We start from the raw sequence: 24,795 nt of genomic DNA, 5'->3' as shown, positions 1-24,795 counted from the left end.
TGGTGATTTCAAGACATCGACAAATGATTTTTAATATCCATAAAGGATTACTAAACCTCTCAAATCAAGCTCACGATATTATGAACATTTTAATGAAAAGAACACCTCCTCTAGCTTAAATAAATGCTATTAAAAATATTTCAGTTAACCCATCACGATGTCCTTTATGGACTCCCAGTCCAGACAACTCATGTTGGAATCCATATTCCACTAGTCACTGTGTGACGTGGAGCAAGTGGCCTACTCTTTCTTTGCCTCATCACTCATCAGTGAAAGTGACAATAACAGCACTACCTTTAGGATCATTGTGACAATTGAGTGTATAATTGCTTAAAAGAGTTCCTGAAACATATAAACATGTATGTTTTAGTTATCATTTTAAACTGGCCAAGAAATCAGGAAATGTAAGTTATATTACCATTTACATTTGAGTGTCAATGGGTAAGGCACTCAAATTTCTCAGCTTCCATGTCCTATATTGTGAAGGAATGGAATTTATTTTTTTATTTTATTTTTTATTTTCTTTCTTTCTTTCTTTCTTTTGATCTTGACATATCATTCATTTGAATCAGATGGGATATAATTTCTCTTTTTTCTGAGTGTACAGGTTGCAGAATTACGTTGGTCATGTAGTCACGTATATACCCACAGCAATAATAATGTCTATTTTATTCTTCTGTCCTTCCATTCCTCCCTTCCCCTCCCCTCCCTTCCCATCACTTCTCTCTACCCAATCTTATGTGGCCCACTTCTTTTTTTTTCCCTCATCATACCTGTATTCTGTATAATGAAGGGGGTCTCCTTCCCTCTTCCATGCAATTCCCATTCCCCCTCCCTTTCCCTTCCACCTCTCTTCCCTATCTAGAGGTAATTTTCTTCTCATGTTCTTCCTCCCTACCCTTTTTTGAGTCACCTCCCTTATATCAGAGAAGACATTCGGCATTCGTTTTTTGGGGATTGGCTAACTTCACTTAGCATAATCTGCTCTAATGCCATCCATTTCCCTGCAAATGCCATGATATTGTTACTTTTTAGTGCTGAGTAATATTCCATTGTGTATAAATGCCACTTTTTTATCCAAGGAATGGAATTTATGATCTCAAAGATTTTATCTGGGTGCTGGGATTGTGGCTTAGTGGTAAAGCACTTGCTTTTCATGTGTAAGACCATGGGTTCAATCCTTAGCACCACATACAAATAAATAAAATAAAGGCATTGTGTCCAACTACAACTAAAAAATAAATATTTTTAAAAAGATTCTACCTGGTTCAAAATTTCCAAATATTTTAAAGAATTATTTTGTCTTTTAAATTTATCTAGGAATACCCATAGTTTCCCCTAATTGTCCTCTGAGCAATTCACTCAAAACTTAAGTCCCTATATACCATTTTGTTTATATCACTCTTTTAACATTTATTTTGTGTCTATGTGTGAATGTGTTTAACCAATCCCCACCATATCAGACAATGATAAATTTAGGAACAAAGGGACATTCTTTTCTCTTTGCCCATAATAAATATTGATTCTTCATTAACATTAGTGTTAATACTACACTAATGCAGTATTAACTATAATCATGTATTGAATGGATGTATTGAATGGATGCCAAACATTGTTAAAATAAGGCATTGAGAAAATATGAAACCAAATTTCTGATTTCTGATTTCAAAGAATTTACTTTAGTAAACCAACCAATAAAGTTTAAGTTCACTGTGTTGTGACAGATGCAATAATAATGGATGGAGAGATCAAATATCCTTGAATGGTTCACAATAAATGATTTCAGAAGCAACATATATTGGATCTTGAAAGGTAATTCCCCTGATAGAATTAAAAGGTGAAATGGCGAAATGATCTTGTGTATACATGATGGAGTTATTGTATTGAGTTGATTTATTATATCGGAGTTGACAAGGTCTTGGACCCCTTGAACCAGACATCCTGTTGTTAATTCTCTGCAGAGATGGATGTTCCTATATCTTTCTCTACTCCATACTGATGAATTCATTACCAAATCCTCTATATTATCTTCTACTTTCTCTCTTCTATTTAAAAACGTTTAACAACTGAATATATTTAAGATGTACAACATGATTTGATATATGTATACACAGTACACTAATTGCCATAGTTAAATTAACATGTTCATCACCACTCAAGTTACCTCTGTGTATGGGCATCATATGTAGTAAGGACACTCAAAATCTGCTCTCATCAAATTTTAGGTAGACAATGCAGTATTAACTATAATCACTGTGCTGTACACTAGACCTAGAATCTATTCATTAAACTGAAAAACTTTATTTTATTTGACCAACATTTCCCCATATCCCCTATGCCTGCTCCTGGAAATCACTATTCTTCTCTCTGCTTCTATTAGTTCAACATTTTAAGATTCCACAGATAAATGAGATTGTACAGTATTTGCATTTAATTTTCTGGATTATTCCACTTAGCACAAAGTCTTTCTCATTCTTCATGTTATCACAAAGGCAGTATTTCCTTCTTTCCTATTGTTAAATAAATTTCCTTGTATATATGCCACATTTTCCTTACCCATTTATCTGTCAATAGATACTTAGGTTGTCTCCGCATCTTGGCAATTATGAATAGTGCTGCAATGAACTTGAGTTATGCTTTCTTCTTGAATCTGTTCATCTAACTCCACAAGAACTCTACCCACGAGAGCAATGGAGGTGGTGGACCATGAACTAAGACCTCTAAAACCATTAGCCAAAGTAAACTTTTCTTCCTCTAAGTTGCTCCTCTCATGTATTTTTGTCACAGCAATGAAAGATAACTAACACAAGGGGAATTGAACAAATGAGAATATCAAGGATAATGAAGACCAGTTTTCAAAGAAAGGAACTACACATGTAAAAAGAAATAAAATTAAAATGGATGAATTCTGAGTTCTGTGTTATTGCCTTGCAAGGAGAAGTATCACTGTAAACTGATAGTTGTATGCATGTAAATGTGAATATTGTGTGTGTATATGTATCTATATAGGAGCATATGTTCCCTACCTTTGTCTACAGAGAAGCAATAGTCCCAACAGCATGGAGCATGCCTAGCTCCCTGATCTCACTATCAAATTACTGTTCTTCAAAAGAACCAAGACTTTTTAAAGAATTTGCTGTCAGGTCTGAGACAGTGAAAGTCCTACAGGAGCCTATAACTTCATACTGTGCACAAAACAACATATTCAAAGTCTGGAACCACTTAAACATCTAAATAAGTGATAGTAATAGATGTCCATTTAATGAAATGGAAATCCATGAATCTACAAAAATATTAATTAATGAATAATTGAAAGTTTAGTGATAATTAGGAAATTTGCAGAGGATCAAAGTAACTCTTTCACAAAGTACTTATTTTAAAAAGGAAAAATGTAACTTTATAGGGGAAAAGTGTCACAAAAAGTTTATAATCAAGCAATCTAAGTGAATACTATGAACAATGAGACAAATCAAACTCTGGGCTACCTAATAACAAGATACAACGAAAAGAATATAGTGCCATTTCTATTGTGTCCCTGTCATAACTGCATAATTTATTCATGAGAAAATGTGAGACACACCAAACAGAAAGTTATGTATGAAATAACTGGCATGTGTCATTTACAATTGCCAAGGCCTTAAAAGTCAAGAAAAAACTGGGAAACTGACTGAAGGAGTCTAAAATGTTATGACACTGAATGAAGAAAGTAGTTCCTTACTAGATCCTTTTACTGAAAAGACATTATTGGGACAATTGGCAAAATATGAATAGGGTCTTTGGATTAGACAATAATAATGTAGTAGTTTAATTTCCTGGTTTTGATGACTGTGTTGTGGTTATGTTCTTATATGTGAAAAGAAAAAGCAGGCAGGCAGACAGACCACAGGTTGGGAAGATAATGAGACAAATTAGCAATTACTCCCATATGGTTGAGAAAAATAAAGTATTTGTACTATAAATTTAATGTTTTATAGCTTTGAGATTATCTCCAAGTTTAAGTAATAAACATACAATGGCATTCCATTACATGAAACTGTTCTGTAGCTTCCTGTTGCTCTTAGGAAAAAAGACAAAAATCCTTAAAATGAGGATTTTTATGAACAAGACTGCATAATCTTGTTCCTACATTTCAGTTTTGTTCTGCTAACTCTCTCCTTTTGGCATGTTGCATTCTGTTGTTCTTTTTGTTCCCTAAACATTCTTGAAGTACAGGGCTATCCACTTGTTGTGCCCTCTGCCCAGAACATTCTCCATTTCCTGGCCTCATATTATATTAAATTTCTTCTATGATTTTCTTCCTTTCTTTTTTTAAATTTGGTATGACCTTTTCCAAACCTTTGTCTCCAGGAGTAGTTCGTCTTCCCATTATTTGTCCTCACAGCACTAAGTATTACAGACTTGTCTGAATAATTGATATAAACTCTATTATACTGCTTTCTGAGAGCAGAACCATATCTTTACTCAGTACAAGATCCCAAAGGATCTAGCCCAGAGAACAATAAACAGTTTTAATAAACTGCTTTAAATTGCTACATTTGGCCTAATATTCTCCAAACTACTCTCCCTTTTCCAGCTTTCTCCCCTTTGTATCATCTTGCCAATTTCTGAGATAGTTATGTAAAATACTCAGTCCTTTACTTAAAAGCTTTAAAAAGCTTCTTCAGCATCTAAAATATCTAAGTCTTCATCCGTTATGGCATTTATAAAAAGATGACCTGGGCCCAGCTTAATTCTCCAGTTTTCAGTTTGTTTTTCAAGCTATCCCATTCCTCAGTTTATACCCACAAGACTTAAAATCAGCAGCTACAGCAATGTTTATAGCAGCTCAATTCACAACATCCAAACTATGGAACCAACCTAGATGCCCTTCAACAGATGAATGGAAAAAGAAAATATGTTATACATACACAATACTCAGCCTTAAAGAATAAAGAAACTATAGCATTTGCAGGTAAAAGGATGGAGCTGGAGAATATCATGCTAAGTGAAATAAGCCAATCCCCAAAGGCAGAATGTTCTGATATGTGGATGCTAACTTCACAATAAGGGGGTGCTGGGGAAAAACAGATATACTTTGGATTAGGCAGAGGGGAGTGAAGGGAGGGAGGGGTTGGGGGTAGAAAGGATAGTGGAATGAATGTACATATATGATTATACAACCAGTGTGATTCTACATCATGAACAACCAGAAGAATGAGAAGTTATACTCCATTTATGTATGATGTGTCAAAATGCATTCTACTGTCATGTATAACTAATTAGAACAATTTTTAAAAAGAAAAAATGGTGGTTTACAGTGTGGCATAATAATTAACATCATAGTCCCTGGAGCCAGGTTGCTTAGGCGTGAATCTCAGCTCAAACACATATTAATCACAATTTCAGCAACTGTGTAATGCGTATAATAATAGCCATTATCTAATAGGAGGTCTGAGTTAATACATGTATATATATATTCTTAGACCATTTCCTGGTACATGTTGACAATTATCACATCAGGCTGCTTCTAATATTTCTTCCTTTGTTCATTCTACTTCTTCTGGTTTCCTGCAATATTAGCCATAGATCCCATGTATTCATAAAATTTTTATAAGCTGATATTTGGCATACTACCAATGAAGTTGCTACCCACTACAACTTATTTCGTGTTGGGCATAATGTCATAAATAGGTATCAGCTTCGTTGTGTTGTTCTCTTTTGATGGTCCTAAGTGTAGCTACTTCCGTTGTTATATTGCTCCAGGTTCAAAATGCATTCTGTACTAGATCATGTAGATACAAAGTGAAAGAAAGGAGTATGGATAACGCCCTAGTATCTGGTTTGAACGACTCAGAAGCCAGGAACTACTGGAGAACGCTCAAAGGTTTGTTGGTACACTCACATTTTTATTTCTTGCAAGTTTCCCTTTGCCTGTTTAGTTCTCTAGGGTCACCCTGAAGTGTCAGGACGGGGAAGCTCCCCTTTTCCTGCCAAATTTCCCTTTTGGGGGTGTCTCCCATCCATCAACCAGACAAAACTTGCACGTCCTCGACTTCTTATTAAAACCGGGGATTTAAGGAAATCTCACGCCCAAACCCTCCCTCAGGGTTTCGCCGTCACCCAGGCAACCGGACCAGGAAGGGGCGGGCTTCCCCATCCTTTCTTCCGCCGGCGGCCGGCGCCTGCCTCATTTAATGCGGGGGCGTTGGCTGCGCAATCTTCCCGCGTCCCTCAGCTCCGGGATGGACCCGGAGCTGGAGCCGGATCCCGGACAGACAGCCACGTCAACTTAAACCTACACCACCCTCCCCACCGCGCCGCTGCGGCGGGTCTCCGGCCGCGTCCTCCACGCCTTTCCCACAATGCCCCGCAGTAGGCTCCGCCCCGGCTCGCCGTGGAGAGCGGCGCGCGAGGAACGAGGAGCGGACCGGAGCTGTCCGCGCGCTCTCGCTGCCGGTGCGGCGCGTGCTCCCCCATCCCGAGCTCGGCGGCCTGGCGGTCGGAGAGTGCGTGCTTTCCTTCTCCGCGCACAGTTTGGGTTCGACTGGACAGGATCCGCCGGGGATTGAGGATGGGGGAGTAGCCGCTGGAGGCTTCACAGAGGTGGGCATGGGCCGGGGGCTGGGGCTGTCCCGGAGCCGGCGGCGGCCTGGGCCCTCCCGGGAGGGAGGGTCGGCGTGCTGGTGCTCCTGAACCCCCGCCTTTTTAGCTCGGACGACCGGCGTGAGGTGTTCTTGTTCAGCTCTTCCTCCCATCTACCCGCTCCGCCCTCTGTTTGTGGGTTCCCGGCTTCCTGCTCCCATTTCTCACTTTAGCTTCGGTCAACTCGGGTAGCCTTGTCTCTTGATCAGACCTGACACTTGGGACTCGCGCTAGACAGCCCTGTTTCCGCGTCTCCACTCTCTCCCCATTTCACTCCGGGGAGATGTCTGCGGGAGGCTTTCGCATTTCGAGAAACGCTTTTAGCGTTTACCTGCAGCTTCCACCTGTCCCAGAGCTCCAGCTTGGGCAGTTCAACCACACCCACGCTGACAGAACAACCCCTAGGGGAGGAACACCTCATCCCAAAGTGATGTTTGAGATGTTCTCTTTTTCTGAAGGTTGTTTTCAGCCTGGGTATTTCTTCTTCATCAGTATGTTTCCCAAAGGTATAGTTTTGGGGCATGAAAAGGTGGGATTAGAAACGAGACGAAGATCATTCACAGGTAAGGAGGAATTTTTAAAACAAGGCATTTGGGATTAAAGGAAGAAAGGCAGAACTGGCTGAGGATGCTCGGAAAGTTAAGTTTTTCAAAGCATTTTGAAATCTTGGGTACTAAAGTATACTAGTTTGTGATATGATGAAATAATGATTCTGTTTACCCTTCAGAGGTGAACTTGTCTAAATAACTGATTCTCCTTTTCTTATTGTTTCTATTTTTATTCATATTGAACGTGAACTTTGTGGTATAAATACATTAACTATTATTCTATTTTTGTAAAACAGCCTCTACTCAAATTTAGTATAAGCACCTTAGAAAACTCGGGAAAGATGGCCTGCCATCTAAGTTACATATTGTAACAGGGTAATTAACTGATGTATTTTAAAAGGTTATGTGAAAAGTAGAGACCCTGTGGAAAAACACTGTGCTTCCTCCCAGTCCCCTGAAAAGATATTTCCTACAAATGAGATCTAATAAAAAGAAAACCACACAGCTTTAAGGAGTGTAAAAATAGCTGAAAAAGAAAAAGGTATTACAAAAGGACAACACCTATGCTAGGTAGAAAAAAGAAAATACATCCTTTTCTTGCCCTTGTGTTCTGATGCTGATCAGAGGTTTTTCCCCATTGTATAAATTGCTCTTTGTGTGTGTGTGCTCCCAATTGAGTGTTCTAGCTAGTTACCACCAGTCAATACCTTTATCTGCTGTCTTGAGATTGACACAAAATTGGCCACCAAAATATGGAAGCTGTGAGGAAAGGCCATGAAGACTAGATCTTGCATCATTCATACAGATTTGCCATTTGATGGACATTTTATGGCTTGACCATGCTATTTGAAATAATTTATGTTATTGCTGTTTCATTTGAAATGTGTTTTAACTGCCTGGTTTTCTCTGTTTAGATTAACATTTTTGGAGACAATCCGTTGATACTTGATTCACCCTTGAAGTAATGCGGACAGAAGTTCTCAAATTTGCGTATTACATCAGCTGGACCCAGCAGTCTGTCTTAATGTTCACTTAAACCAGAGCTTGTATAAGAAAGAGAATGGGAGTCTGGTTAAATAAGGATGACTATATCAGAGACTTAAAAAGAATCAGTCTCTGTCTTCTCATAGTGTATATGGCTGTTTTAGTGGGCACAGATCAGGATTTTTACAGTTTACTTGGAGTATCCAAAACTGCAAGCAGTAGAGAAATAAGACAAGCTTTTAAGAAATTAGCATTGAAGTTACATCCTGATAAAAACCCAGTAAGTAAAGTTTTGCTTTTGAAAATATCTGATTATTTTAGTACATTTTGATATTTAAAATATTTTGAAGAAGAGTTTAAAGTGCTGAGGAACAGTCACATGCCAGAAGTGACAATTCAGTTAAAAACAGAAGAAGAAAAATATTCTCGTCAGGAATGCTGGGAAGGAATGTCATTCCAAATAGGCAGTTCCCTCTTAATTTGAAAATTATTTTCATCACATATATTAAAGATAATAATTCTCAAATTATCATGTCTGTAAAGGAGTTTTTAGTGTAGACTAGGTTATGATAAACTGTTTTAGAGAAGAAAATAATTTTCAGAACTCAGTGTCTTGCCAAAAATGACAATAATAACTGATAATTATGTGCTTTAACTTCCCTTTTTTTTTCACACATAAGACCAGTTAGAAAGTTTTATATATTAAAACTTGAGAGTATTCAGATGTACTTCCATTTATAAATATTTGATTGTGTATCCAATAATGTGATCTTTAAAATTACTTTTAATTTTTATGGTCTGTTTGTAATTTGTGTAATGAACTCAATAATAGCTTTCATCATTATTAAGAATCAAATGATCAAGTTTTTTTTTTTTTCAAGGTAGAATTTTTTTTAAAAGGATTTTATTTCTGAAACATAAAGCTGAGCAATAGAAACAGTATTTCTTTAGAACTCTCGTTAATTATCTTTGTGATCTATATTTAGGATTTTCACTTTTTTTCAGTTTTTCTTTTAAATTTTCAGAATATGAAAGATGGTAGACCTACATTCGTATATTATTTAAATGAAAGCATCCTTCAAAAACCAAAATATAATAAAAGAGAAACTGCCAATCCAGTTTGAATCATTGCTTATATTAGTTCTTATGTAATTATCTGAGGGATTGGAGCACATACTTTTTTAAGTTTATGTTGATCTGCCTCAGAAAAATATTCTACAATCTATGATTGTTTCAAAAATAATATTTTAAAAATTAAGGATTTCAGTCTTGTTTTTATTCAATTGCATTTGTAATTAGAAAATATTTCTTGATTTTTATCCCATGATTACTCATATCGCTTTGTACTAACCCCCATCATGTTGGTATATAGTATTCGAGAAATCTTTGTTTTAATTAATCTACACATAGGTTCTGAAAGGACTTGGATTATGTATCTTAAATAACTGTCGTTTGTAATATTTTTTAACAGAATAACCCAAATGCACATGGTGATTTTTTAAAAATAAATAGAGCATATGAAGTACTTAAAGATGAAGATCTTCGGAAGAAGTATGACAAATATGGAGAAAAAGGACTTGAAGATAATCAAGGAGGCCAGTATGAAAGCTGGAACTATTATCGTTATGATTTTGGTAAGGTCATATATTGTGAATTTTATTATCTGATTTTTAAAAAAAAGTTAATTTTGTTTCACCACTTAGCTTGTGAATTTAATATGTATCATCTTGATTTGCTTTTTTGAATTTACTCTGGGAGTGGAATTCTAAAGGCAGGTCACTTGGTATACAGAGGTTATCTGTACAGATATGAAAGTGTATTGGCCAAAAATTCCTACTTAAAAAAAAGTGTGTGTGTGTGTGTGTGTGTGTGTGTGTGTATACATTTACATATGTTTGCATTAAAATTAATTTCTAGAACATCTGTTTTCCAAAAAGGGTAAATAGTCTTTTAAGTTTAATAGTGGTTACTTCAGTAGAAATGCCATCCTTCTCCTGTGTAACAAAAAATAAGGTAAGAACAGAGGGAGGAAACAAAGGAACCAAGGGAGACAGAAAACAAACACTGATATGAAGGCAGAATAACCAGTATTTCTCAGTCATTAATTAACCTCAAATGCAGTTTAACAACTGAAATATGCTTTTATATTAAACTGACAAAAATATTTTAAATTTGTTTTTAGAAAAGGTTTCTCAAGACTGATTTTGTTTTCAAAATCATATTTTCAAGTATATTTTCTGCAACTCCATAACTGTGTCAGCTGTTGGCAAACTATATTTTACTGACCATTTAAATCTGGCTCACCACCTGTTTATATAAAATGTTTTATTGGAGTGCAGTTATGCTTAATTGTTTTCATATTGGCTATACGTTCACATTTTGAAGGCAGAGTTTAGTATTTGTGATTAAAAATCATAGGTCTTCAAAAGCCCCAAATGTTTACTAATGGCCTATATAGAAAAAGGTTGCTGACTCCTGGTTTTATATCCATTGTTAGTACTATTTGGATATTTTATATAGTAATGAGAAATTTTCTCACATTGATTTTAATTATGGTAAGTAAAATTCATATTTACTGCTAAATGTTAGAAAATAGAAATTTTCTGTGGAGATGAAATTTTCTGTGGAGATGTAAATATTAGGAACTTTCTCTACCCCCCAAAATACTCACATTCTTGACAGTCCAGATCAGAAAACTAATGTCTTTTTTTTGTTGTTTTATTTTTGTTTTTAGTAGTTGTAGATGGACAGCAAGCCTTTATTTTATTTGTTTATTTTTATGTGGTGCTGAGGATCAAACCCAGTGCCTCACACATGGGCAGTAACTGCACTCTGCCACTGAGCTACAGCCCCAGCCTGAGAAAACTAATATTTTTATATCACTTTGCAGATGTATCACCAATAGTATTATTTCCTGTTGGTTTTTCTGTTAGTTTACTACACATTATGCAAGTTTGAGAATTTATATAAAAATTTTATTTTTTCATGTTTAAAACAAAAATGAATATTACATGGTAATTTACTTTTATGGAGAAGTGTTTATAATTTTTGTATATTTTTAAAATTAGGTATTTATGATGATGATCCTGAAATCATAACATTGGAAAGAAGAGAATTTGGTAAGTTTGTAGACATGATTTTCTAAAACTAGTTCAATCTCAATGTCATCTCTTGGATCTAAATGTGTTCAGAAGTTAGAAACATTTTGGATTTTAGAAAGGTAATAATGGAATATTGTTTATATCTTAAACAGTGTTTCCAGAAGAATGTGAGGTAGTATGCCATTAATGAAGACACTAGTATTTCTGTAGCAAAATGCATATGTATGAAAAAAATGCATATATATGTATACATATGTGTGTGTGTGTGTGTGTGTGTGTATATATATATATTTGTAATATATATATATATATTTATATATTTGTAAGTAAATCAAACAAAAGAAATAAAAATAATATGTAGCTCTGTGTCCTTTCAGGCCAGATTTGGATGCCAAATTAGCTTGCTGCATATTTGTAAAACAAAAAAATTTCCATAAATAGAAGAAAGATCAGTAGAGGGAGGGAGGGAAGGAACTGGGAAATACTTGGGACTGAATTAAAGCAAATTATATTCCATGCTTTTATAATTGTGTCAAAATGAATCCTAATGTTTTGTATAACTAAAAAGAACCAGAAAGGGGAAAAAAGGAAAAAGAAAAACTTCCAGTGTCTGAGCTTTTTTATTTTAAAATTTTGGATTAGTATATGGTTATTTTAGAATCAGTTTTAATTTGATCTGTGATTTGTGTGAAAATGAGTATTAAGAATATAGTTATGCATATTTCATTTCAGAAACTAACAAAAACTGGATTCAATTCTTACATTTTCAGTCTTTATACAATAATAATAGGTTTATTCATTCTTTTGTATTTCAAAGCAGTAAATTGAACCTCAAATTAAATTCTCATTTTATTCTTCTGTATTATAATCAGATTTAATTTAGAAAACTTAAATAGCATACCAGTTGCAAAAAGTATATATTTTATGTTTTTTATGTATTATCATCATAAAAGATGTATTACAGTCACTTGATTTTGTACCATTTATTACTTCTAAGCAAGTATTACCTTTTATTCTGATTTTTTATATCAGTGAATTCAGGCATAAAAAATAACTATACTCTGTTATAAGTTTTGTATGTGAATACAAGTTCTGAGTAAAGAGAAAATATATCTTCCCTACAAAGGAAGTAGGAAAATTTTGAATCGTTTGGATTATTGGTAGGATAAATTAACACCCATGTGATGAACTGGTGGACATAACTTTACAGCATGTTCACTATATAAATCTGTAGCTTTTCCTGTGTGGTTGTTATTGTCACTCATCTTCTACTATTTTAGTGAGTGTTGTGTGGACCAAGAAGGCAGAAAACATTGGAATTACAGATAGAATAAAAGGAACTGAACAAAACCTGCAAATGAACTAGTTTATGAGTCCACCTAGAATGAGACTTTACTGATATTGCACATTAGTTCAAGCTTTTTCAGCTGTGTCACTATGTGGAAAAGGCTGAGAACCACTAACAGTTCACGTAGAACTCCAAATAGTAGTTTTAAATTATTACAGCCACAAAATGTAAGACTAGATTACTAGCTAATATTGATAGTTCATTACATATTTGCCATTATTCCACTTGATATCTAATACTACTCTTCATATTACTAGACTTAGACAAGATAATTCTGAAGTTGTAGTTGAAGAAGCAGAAGTAAGATGTCAAACAGATGGTAGAATCAATTTGTACTTATGTAAATATCACACTACCCTCAATTGTATGTCTATTACCAGTTGTTTTCTTTTGCTTTGAGTTGTTTAGTCTTATGTTTTCATAAATATAGAATTATTTTAGTTTTGTTTTCTTCCTCTAGGAAAGATAATGTATTTTCTTCCAGTTAGGATCACCAGCAGTTTCAAATAAAGTAATTCAAAAGCTGTGCTTTGAATTTTGAGAGGATTCGTCACTTTCCAGTTGTTCTTTATATACAGAAACCTTCTTGAGATGTGCCCTGAATGCCCTTTTGTCCTTCTGGCCCAATAAATCATTTGAAATCTCTGCTCATTTCTTCCTTGTCAGCTGCTACATTTTCTCAAAGTGACAAACACTGACTCTTTAATTTTTACCTTTTTCATACCATTAGCCCCTGATTCTTCACTGTTTGGTAACTCTCTAATACTTTTAACAAAGGTCTTTTATATTTTGTCCAGTTTTCCAATTGTTAATAGTGGCAGAATTAGTCCAAATTACATAGTTAAATTTTACCAGGAGGGAAAGCCCAAAATGTTCAAGTTTTGTTTAGAAGGAAAAATCTGATTACACTTTCACGGCTTTTAAATGTTCTCATCTTTCTCAGTAAATATTCATTTTATCTTTTTATATGTTATAGCACAGTAGTGTTTCAGTCTTTATAATCAAGTTCTGGATGGTATTTGCAAAAGTGGAGAATGTCTCACATGTGTACTGGTCATTCTTAGTAGTACCATATAATATAGGCATCCTTTAGAAAATAGTATAAGAAAGAGGATCTCAAAGCACTTCTGCCTTTTGTTGCATTTTTCTGTGTTTAAAGAAACTATTAGTTATAGTTGTCTAATTATTAACAGATACCAGTTTTAGTTGGATAATTCAGAGACCAAAAATTGGATTTTGAAATATACTGAAGTCTTTTAGGTCACTGAGTTATGTAAAAGCATTTCTTTGTGCTCTGAAAATGTAGTATTAAAAAAAAATTGTAGCTGGGCACAGTGGAACATACCTCTGATCCCAGGAGGATCATGAGTTCAAGCCCAACCTAGACAACATCAAGACTGTCTCAAAAAAGAAAAAAAAATTAATGAAAATACTTATTAATCTTATTACTCTTAATCATCCAGAACTGGGTAGATGTGTTAGAAGTGTCCATAAAAACAAAGTACCAAAATTACACATTTTCACAGTTATAACTAATAAGGTAATCACTTTTTCTAGTAAAGCTTATATTCTACTGAGATTTTTAATTAAATTAGCATCCATTAGTCATCAGAGCCAACATGGGAATTGTTTTAACCTAGACAGAGTTGTCTGTCACTTTCTAAGCATTGCTAAAAACAGTTGATAAAGTTATAAATTATTTTGCCTATAGTGTACAATTAACTGTTTTTCCATAAATCTATCTTATTGAAACACAGGTGAATATTGACTCATACATATATCAAATTAACTTGAGTTAATCATGCATAGTTAATATAATATGCTTGTTTTGATGTCTCACTATAATTTATGAAAATTTTATTTTAAAATTACAAATAGATTGTGGGGGGGAAAAGTAAAAAAATAAAATTACCAATAACTGATTTTGATGTAGAATTGTATGAAAACCCTTAACCAAAAGCAAATTGCCTGTGCCTTTGAATGTACATATACACCCTTACAATGTTAAAATTATAAAACGAATTAAGTTTCTTTACCCTCATCAAGTCATTTACAGATTATATAACATATATTGTTGGTTAGACATGTTCAAATCTATTTTAGCAAATATGTATTTGTCTTTAAATAATAAGAACCTTTATCTAGTACTTCTTGAACAACATGATTTTCCAAGGTAAATGTCTTATCTATGGCAAAGATTAAATTTAATTCTACAATCCTTGCTATATTGTGTAGGTTTCTCATTCTTTTAAAATAGGCATCAGAATTGATTTGACCACATACTTAAACTATGCAATAGATAGTAGGGGAACCTCACTCTGAATCTTTCTCACTGGTTCTCTATTTCTCTTATCCACACAAGCTCTTACATAAGGTTGGCTGTTATTTCCATGTGTCTTTTTTATTTAAGTTTCAGAGCCATATTTTTCTTGCAGTTCATGCATGCTTCTTACCAAATATGGGTTTAAGAAAGTTTTTTTAAAAAGTTATTGTTCGTTTGACATTTGAAATATTTTCATATAAAAAGTTTTTATAGAAAATGATAAAGGTAGTTATGAAAGATTTGACTGTTTTTTTCTATTAATCTCAAAGTTTTTTAACTAAAATAAACAGTAACGTTTAGTAAATTGTTTTATGTACTTTTAGATGCTGCTGTTAATTCTGGAGAAGTGTGGTTTGTAAACTTTTACTCCTCAGGATGTTCACACTGCCATGATTTAGCTCCCACTGTATGTATTTTTTACCTTCTGATTTTGTTGCATTTTTATTTTTTAATATGTTGGGATTTTTCTATTTGTAATAATTATGACTATTAAATAATTATCAAATACTTTCACATATGTATAGTTTTATTTGATAAAATTTTTTTCCTTTAAGGCTTCATAGCTTGAGATGTTTTTAAGGAGAAAAAATGAATAGAGATATACTTTTTCTGTCATAGTGGAGAGACTTTGCTAGAGAAGTGGATGGATTACTTCGAATTGGAGCTGTGAATTGTGGTGATGATAGAATGCTTTGCCGAATGAAAGGAGTCAACAGTTATCCTAGCCTCCTCATTTTTAGATCTGGAATGGTAAGAGATGATTAGCAATTTTCAAATCTGTTGAACTTTATAATAAGTGAAATGGCTAGATAAAGTACAGTATACATATATATAGGTTTTTAAGTGTTACTTTAGGTGCCATCTAAATAATAATAATGCATACTCATAGTAATATCCATAGAACTCATAGTAATATTCTTTAGATCTGTCTTGTTGAAATATAGGTGATCATTGACTCCTACACTTTTCACTTTGGGATTATTTTATGAATACTTTTAAATGCCATTACTTTAACTTTGGTGTATTCCAAAATTAAAAGTTTTCCAGTTTCAGTTTCTGTCTTAATTTATTCAACATGCATATTGTGGTTTGTTGTTCACAGAGTATTTTGTAGATGTTAACTTGTTGAATATTAAGCTCCAATCTCCTTTTTCCAAGTTTCCTGTGATAGAACTAAAACTATTAGTATTAATCAGATTCTTTCTGAAGAATCTGTACTATCCATTTTCTCAGAATCTCATTGGAAATGATACTACACTGTTGAGAGATACCTGTTTAAAATAATGTAAAATCAAAGTGTTTGATACTCTCATAGTGAGTTTTAAAAAGAAAAGGTAAATATTTCTCTTTTTATAAAATTCAATAGGCTGCAGTGAAATATTATGGAGACAGATCAAAGGAAAGTTTAGTGAGTTTTGCCATGCAGCATATTAGAAGCACAGTGTCGGAATTATCAACAGGTAATTTTAATTTCTTAATGTGCTTGATGTTCAAGGATACTTTTAAATGGGAATTTTAAGTTTTACAATGGCAGTATTAATATTTTGGTCATAATACTGAAATTTTGAAGTATCTTTTCCATATTTCTTAAAGAGGAATTGTGTCATTGCTCTGACTTCAACTGAATAGTAAATATTTAACAACCTAGTTAAAGAGAGAGAGATAATTTTTTTTAATATTTATTTTTTAGTTTTTGGTGGACACAACATTTTTTTATTTTATTTTTATGTGGTGCTGAGGATCGAACCCAGCGCCCCGCGCATGCCAGGCAAGCACATTACCTCTTGAGCCACATCCCCAGCCCCATACCTAGTTATTTTTACAGAAACTTAACAAGGTATGAGAAATGGATCTAAGATGGATATAGGTGACAAGGTGGTTTTTAAAATGCAGCTAAATGTTTAGTAATGTATGTTTTATTGCTTTTATAAGCATAGGAAGTAATAAGTTCATGCCTATCCAGATTTAAGTTCAAAAACATTTCTTAGGCTTTTAATTCATCAAGTGATTTTAGGCTTATTTCTCTGAACTATTCTTGAAATGACAGTATTTATGGTTAAAGGGATATTTATTTAATTCTTTGGGTACCACTTATATATCAGAAACTGTTTATTACTAGGGCTGCAGAAATGAAATATATAATTCCTGCCATCAACAACCTCATTATTTTAATGAGGAAAATACTAATGAAAAATTAAAATACAGTACAGTAACTCTTATGATAGACATAAGCTTAGAGAGGCATAAAATATATGAAATAACCCCGGCTGGAGTTGTGGCTCAGTGACAGAGTGCTTACCTAGCATGTTCAAGGCCCTGGGTTCAATCCTCAGCACCACATAAAAATAAATAAATAAAATAAAGGTATTGTGTCCAACTATAACTAAAAAATAAATACTTTTAAAAAAAGATGAAATAACCTAGTTGAGGAAAGGTTAGAAAATACTTCTTGGAAGATGTCATATCCAGTCTCCAATGGAAATGAATAGGAAGTCTTCAGAGAGCACTGTGCATTTGGGAATTGGCAATAGCTTCTGTTTCTGACAAAAAGATGTAATGTGTTAAGAGTGGTGTGGGGAGACACAGGAGTTTTGTCTACATATTTAGATAAAACTCAGATTACAAGAGGCCTTTCTTGCCATCTTGAATATTCTTCTTAAGGAAATAATGAATTTAGATTTATGTGATGAAAAATTGGAGAGCCAGTAAAGGATTTTGACAAACTTAGAGGATTTTTAGAAAGATAACTTAATAATACAGTGAATTAGAAGAGGATAAGATTAGAAAGACAAATTCATTTGGAAGACTGTTGCAATATTGAGTAATAGGTGATCAGAAATTTGCTTTTATTTTCTTTAAAGGAAATTTTGTTAACTCCATACAAACTGCTTTTGCTGCTGGTATTGGCTGGCTGATCACCTTTTGTTCCAAAGGAGGAGGTAATTTTATTATTTTGTCATCCTAAAATGAAGACTGTAACATTTAAATTTTAGGTGGCAGTTCTAAATATGCTACTGTAATTACCTTTTCATTAAATAATTGATGATTTGAAACCATGATTTAGACACAAGATTATAATTTTTTACTTACTGAATATGTACCATTTTTGTTACATAAGATGTTATCACATTGTTAATTTGTTAATGTGACATATATTTGTTGGACAAGTTTTTCAGCTTACTTGTATTCATGATAAATTGTAGCTTAGGTAACCACTAGTATATTTGGCATATTGCAAAAATAATTATTGTTAACAACTATAATTCCTCCCAAATAATAGTAGTTGGAAGTGTGAATTTTTCCTTGTTAGATATTAAAATGAATATGTTTGGCTCATAAAGTTGTGTATATGAAAATGATACCTTTTCATTTCTAGGACCTTTCCCTCCGTGAACTAAGTTGAAATTCAGTACCCTACATGCCAAACTATAACATAAACTGCATTCAATGAGATTGATTAAAATTGGTCCCAATGTTACAAAATATCCTAATTCATTAATTTAATAGATTTTTATATGTTAATCCCAACATGAATCTTTTCCCCAAACTTTACCTCTCAACCATAATGCCCCTTTGTTAGGAATGTATTATAATATATAACTAAAATTAACCATTCAACCCCTCCTATAAGACCAATATCAGGAAGATACTGCTTTTGAACAAAAATCAGCCTTAAACTTTTTTGCAAAGGGATTTTGTTTCATTTTGACCTAATGCCCAGATTGTTGTCCATCCACAAAACATTTTAAACTTTTTAACATTCTTTTGTCTTGTTTTTGAACCCAAGTAATTTGATTTTACCTATCTCTGTAGGCTGTATGATACTACAGCTCCAAATCTAAACTCAAATGTATCCTACCATTCATATTTACAGAACTTTCATAAAACTAGTGAAGAACATATTTTCAGATTTGTGAAGACCCTAAGAAACGCTTACTTTTCTGTAGCTAGAAATCCTGAAAAATTAATGAGAAGGAGTGAGAATTTGTGTATATAAAATGAGACTACTAAGTAATGTTTCATTATTTATTTCAGTTAATGGTCTTAGAATCAACATGGTAATTTGAGGAAAAGGCATGAAAGGATAGGCTTTAAGCTTAAATAGCCTCATAAAGTTTTTTTTTTCCCCTCAGATTGTTTGACTTCACAGACACGACTTAGGCTTAGCGGCATGTTGGTAAGCATCCATCCTTTTTGTAAAACTACATCATTATAAGTTGACTTCAAATTTTTTTAATATTTTCTTGAACACTTAACTCATATTTTTGTAATTTTTCTTATTTTCTGAATGATGTATTCATAGATAAAACTTTCTAAATAATTATTTGTGTTAAGTACCTTTTCATGTGGTGCTTTCATTTGTGTAAGTATTCTACATTTATTATGAATTCCTCTAGTTATATATTAGTGTTCTTATCGTTTCCAAAATTTGTTTCCTGTTGTTTTGATTTTACTTTGTTATTTCTTATTCTCATATCATGTTAAGAGTTGAAGAATGTCGTCTATTTGTTGATTATTTAATGTTATGATAGCATGCATTGGCTTGGGAGTTTTTCAGTTGTAAAAGTTGGGAAACTTCTATGTGAGCTCAAATAATAAGTCTATGTATATGTATGTTGGGTATAATTTTTGTATCAGATCACATTTAATCATGTTATTCATATCAGTATCATTTAGTTTTTTTCTACTTGATATAGAACCGTAATTTCTGAGCAGGCATATTAAAACTTCCAACTGAATGGTTGATGTGTTTCTCTCTGTCCTATTCATTTTTATATAGAGTCCTGCAGGAGGAATATGTCCTAAGAAATTGACATTATATAATTTCTTCATCAGATGAATATCAGAGTATACTTACACAAACCTAGAAGGTGTAGCCTGCTTCACACCTAATCTATATGTAGCCTATTGCTTCTAGACTAAAACTTGCTATAAATGTTGCTATAGGGGTTGTTGTAGCACAGTGGTTAAGTATTAATGTATCTAGCCATAGAAAAAGTACAATAAAAGTATATTGGGCTGGGGTTGTGGCTCAGCGGCAGAGCACTCGCCTAGCACATGCTAGGCCCTGGGTTTGATCCTAAGCACCACATAAAAATAAAATAAAGATGTGTCCACTGAAAACTAAAAATAAATATTAAAAAATTCTCTCTAAAAAAAAAAAGGTATATTATAAAAGATGGTACACTTTATATCAATTATTATTAATGTCCCATTCTTTGTTTTTTGGAATTGTACTTGAATGCATGTTACTCTTCTGTTTGTTTACTAACTTGAGTAGTCCAGAAAATTTTTTCAGTAACTTGAGGTTCCGAGAAATGTACTTTTCATATAGGACATTAGAGCACATTAAAGTAACTTAGACACCAATAGGTGAACACTGGGAAGGTACTAATTTAAATGTATGCTGTAGACAGAATGTCTGATAAACTATGATACGTATTGAAAGTGCAGTTAATAATGACGACTCTTAAACAAGTCACATTTGATTTTAACCTAAAAGATTATTGAGCAGCCTGTTTTCTATTTTTTAAAAAATGATAAATTTAGTTTTTTTGTAGATTTGTACAAATTCTAAAAAGTAGATGTTTAACATCAGGGGAAAATGGAAAACTATTATCTCAGGTTATTGAGTACTATTTAAAAAGTTGTAATTTTATAATAGAAATGTTGGGTTTTAACTTTTTCTTAATTTACAACATAGTATGTTTTTTGTTTAACATTTTTAGGATGGCCTTGTTAACGTAGGATGGATGGACTGTGCCACCCAGGACAACCTTTGTAAAAGTTTGGATATTACAACAAGTACTACTGCTTATTTTCCTCCTGGAGCCACTTTAAATAGCAAGGAGAAAAACAGTATTTTGGTATGAATAACTTTAAGGAAATTTCTTTACTTATAAATGTGTACATGCACACACATTTAAAAATGTATCCTTTTATAAGCAGTTAGCAAGGAAATGAAACAGTTTATATGGAGCATTTCATTAATTAGAATATGTAAATTCTTGGGATTTTGTTTATTATATACTTTAGTTTAAAAATAATCCTTATAAAATTCTTTACAAACTGGCATTTGTATTATTACATTTAAAACCATTATAGTTTTAAACTTCAAAGATATGAAATACATTGTTATGGTAAAAATACTCTTTCATTTAACCTAAGTTTTTATTTTTGTATTTTCTAATGGTAAAAATAGATCCCTATTAGGTTTGGCTAGGACCCAGTTATGTTTTTAAGTACCCTATGGGATTCTGATGTAAACTCAGAAATCTAGAAATTTGGAAATCTGATACAGTTCACCTCCCTGTGTTTCTGAACCAGGAAACTTGAGACTCAAGCTAGTTGTCAAGGAAGTGAGCTAAATAATGGGATTTCCTGGGGACTCCCCAAAAAATATAAAGAATAATAAAGACAAATTTCTTTCAGTTTTCTTTATTTTAATTCTGCTTTTTAAATGTTGATAATTATAACACATACTCATTTCAGAAATTCATGCACAGTACAGAAATATATAAAGATCCAACATTTCCTAAAATTCAATCACTTGTGAACAACCACCATCAAGTCTTGGTAAATACCCTGCAGATCCTTTACATATACACTCTATAATGACTGTCCATAGTTTATGGCTCAGACCTTTGCCCTGCACTCCAGAAATATTATATACATGCATGGATATGTACACATATATACACTGCCTTTCAGCATCTCCCGAGATACTAGTCAATATGATTTAAATGCCTATAATTATCTTGCTAATAATCCCATATATAAATCTGCTTCTCCCCAATTTTCTCCATTTTAGTTTATGAAAACTCTGTCCTTTCTCTTTCAGGCCAAATATCTTGCAGTCAATTTTGATTGCTCTTTTTCTTGTACCCTATAACCAGTTTGTCAGTAAAATCTGACTATCTTTAAGATGTTTTATAATTTGCCTCTATGGCTACAGAGTACTTATCACTTTATAACATACGCTGTTATTTATTTACTTTTCCATTATTTTTCTCCTGCATTGAACTTTAAGTTTATATTTGTTCACTGGTGTATACCAAATGCCTAGAAGTATTCTGGTGATTATTGTGTGTTTGTATGGCATCTCTATGTGTATGTATGAGTTTGTATTGTATATATATACTCTAGGTATATATTTTCAACAGTGTTGTGTGTGTGTATATATACACACATATATACTTCAGTAACTCATTTACTTTATTAAAGTGTATACACTTTCAATAATTAACAATTTCTTAGCATAATTCACTAAGTAAATATGATATACTTAGAAATAAGTATCAAGAGAGGACTGATAAAATCTATTTTTGAAGGCTATAAGCAGTGCTATAATAAGTAATGTTGTATGTTCATCTTAATTCACTTATTCAAGTTTTAAAACTGTAAAGTATTATCTCAGCTAAATATATCTGAAAGGTGAGGTTCAAACAGTCCTTTAAAAGTGTAACCAGCAAATTCTATAAGACAAACACGGTTTATAATGAGTTTATAATATACTAATCATACACGTATATAAAGCTGTTATGAGTATTTTTAGTGTGATCTTTATAATGACTGATTAAAGTATGAAACTATAAGCTATAAAATTGAGACATTAAGGGCTGGAATTGTGGCTCAGTAGTAGAGTGCTTGTTTAGCATGAGTGAGGCACTGGGTTTGATCCCCAGTACCAAATTAAAAAAACACTAAACAAAATAAAGATATTGTGTCCATCTACAACCAAAATTTTTTTAATTGAAGCATTAAAGATTTATTTTTATATTAAGCTATTTTCAAGTAGTATTTCTTAATTATTAAACAGATGATTCATGATTAAAGATATAAAATTGTTTTTTCAACTTTCATATAGATCTACTTGATGTAAAACATTGCTGCATTCTTTATTGTAACAGCTGCTTCATGGAGAATTGGACCAGCAGAGGGGGTTCTGTGAGACAGAAATAAAGGAGATTTGTTAGAAGGGAGATGTGCCTTTTTTCAGTTTTTGTCTTAAATAGACATGGCTCTAAAACATGCTTAAGATCTATGTATATTTTAGTATAAATACTCCTATATTGTTTGGTTTGTGAACAGTATTCTGAAAACCATTTCAGTTTTGTGGTTATAAGTTTTTCTTACCTTACCACTATTAATTAGTTGGGGTGTAAAATGTCTTAGATCATCAAAATTCGATTTAAAAATTCTAGGCTAGGGTTGTGGCTCAGTGGTAGAATGCTTGCACTGGCTGGGTTCAATCGTCAGCACCACATAAAAATAAATAAGTAAATGTCTAAAAACAAAAAATTTTTTAAAAATCTAAAAGAATACATAAGACATGTAAACATAGTTAGCATTAAAATTAAACTGAACATAGTATATTTCTGTGGTGATTTAGCAAATTACTATAAGGATTCCATAGAAAATTTCATATACTAAAACACCTAATAATGGAATTTCTTTTTCAGTATTTTTTTAAAAGCCTGGTCATATGATTATTCAGTATTTTAAATAATTGCCCAAATGTGATACTTTTTTAAAAATTAAAAGACATTTTGAAATATTTTGAAAAACTTCAGATTTCTTCTTGTTTACTCAAAGATTACAACATGATTCTCTTATTCTAGTTTCTTAATTCATTGGATGCTAAAGAAATATATTTGGAAATAATACGTAATCTTCCAGATTTTGAACTACTTTCGGCAAGCACATTAGAGGTAATGATTTTATTAATAGTGGCATATAGTAATAAATATTAGTAACTTTTCAAGTCCTTAAATATTAAAGTCAGCATTGTTTTATTCATCACTAAAGAGAACTAAATGTAACAGTTTCCAAGAATTCTGTATTAAGCAGTTCTAGGTTACATTTGGATTCCTGGAACTGAGATATTGGTAATTCAAAGTAAATCTATAATTTAAGAACCTACCCAACTTGAAGGTTGAAAAGGCAAGATTTTGATCACAAAGGAACTTTGGATCTGAATTGGAACTTAATGTTCTTGCTTATAGTACTCTTTCTGTTGTTCACTGAAAACTAAGCATTATTTGTGATTAGAATTCTTAGAAATATTCAGTTAGAATCACGTATTCTACTTTCTGATTCCAGAGCTATCCAAGTATATATTTCTACCAAATATAAGTTTTATTAAACCTGCAAAACTTACTTCTTCAACCCCTCCCCAAAATTTTAGCTGTATATTAGTTAAACTATATTTTTTTCTTGGCACAGTCATCTGCTTGAACATTTTATGACCCAATGATTTAGCCACCTATAATATTATAAAATTGATTTACATAGCATTATTCCCAGTAAGCTATAAAATAAGAGCATGAATGGTCTGGATTTTAGATTTTAGATTATATTTGAAACTGAGCAGGATAGCTAAAACTAACCTCAAAGTCAAAGAAATAAAGATTAGATCTACCTTAGAATTTCCCATCTGATGTTTCTTTACCACTTTCAAGGATCGTTTGGCACATCATCGGTGGCTCTTATTTTTTTATTTTGGAAAAAATGAAAATTCAGATGATCCTGAGTTGAAAAAACTGAAAACTCTACTTAAAAATGATCATATTCAGGTAAGAAAAATGTATTTTGCCTTGTCTTCTGATGGTGTGCTTCCTTGTTAGTCCAATACATATGATTAAATTTTAAATAACAAAAATGTTTATTGACTTGGTAGATTAAGAAGCCCTTAAGTATTTTGGTTTTGGTTGTGTTGGTTTTCATTTGTTTTTTTATTTATGTTTTTTCTATTAAACATGGACATGATATTTAAAAGTGTGAATTTTCATCTTTTCTAGCATTTGACAAATTTGTATCTTACAGATTTTCTGAAAGATGTTATAGAAGAGTATCTTTTCCTTTTTTTTA

General features: G+C 32.6%; 1 protein-coding gene across 1 annotated transcript in view; it reads left to right on the top strand.

Annotated features, from left to right (window-relative positions):
- Positions 1-6,376: 6,376 nt before the first annotated feature.
- Positions 6,377-24,795, top strand: part of Dnajc10 (DnaJ heat shock protein family (Hsp40) member C10) — a 44,833-nt gene continuing 26,414 nt past the window's right edge. The window contains exons 1-12 of the mRNA XM_076866095.2: positions 6,377-6,582; positions 8,084-8,433; positions 9,625-9,787; positions 11,222-11,272; positions 15,249-15,331; positions 15,544-15,675; positions 16,292-16,385; positions 17,787-17,864; positions 19,059-19,102; positions 20,655-20,792; positions 23,547-23,636; positions 24,387-24,500. Of these exons, the coding sequence (XP_076722210.2) occupies positions 8,230-8,433; positions 9,625-9,787; positions 11,222-11,272; positions 15,249-15,331; positions 15,544-15,675; positions 16,292-16,385; positions 17,787-17,864; positions 19,059-19,102; positions 20,655-20,792; positions 23,547-23,636; positions 24,387-24,500 (1,191 nt within the window). The 5' untranslated portion in view covers positions 6,377-6,582; positions 8,084-8,229. The remainder of the gene's footprint in view (positions 6,583-8,083; positions 8,434-9,624; positions 9,788-11,221; positions 11,273-15,248; positions 15,332-15,543; positions 15,676-16,291; positions 16,386-17,786; positions 17,865-19,058; positions 19,103-20,654; positions 20,793-23,546; positions 23,637-24,386; positions 24,501-24,795) is intronic.

The sequence above is a fragment of the Callospermophilus lateralis genome, chromosome 9 (assembly GCF_048772815.1).
Source record: "Callospermophilus lateralis isolate mCalLat2 chromosome 9, mCalLat2.hap1, whole genome shotgun sequence".
Lineage (NCBI taxonomy): Eukaryota > Metazoa > Chordata > Mammalia > Rodentia > Sciuridae > Callospermophilus > Callospermophilus lateralis.
This window is presented reverse-complemented; position numbering and strand designations above follow the sequence as displayed.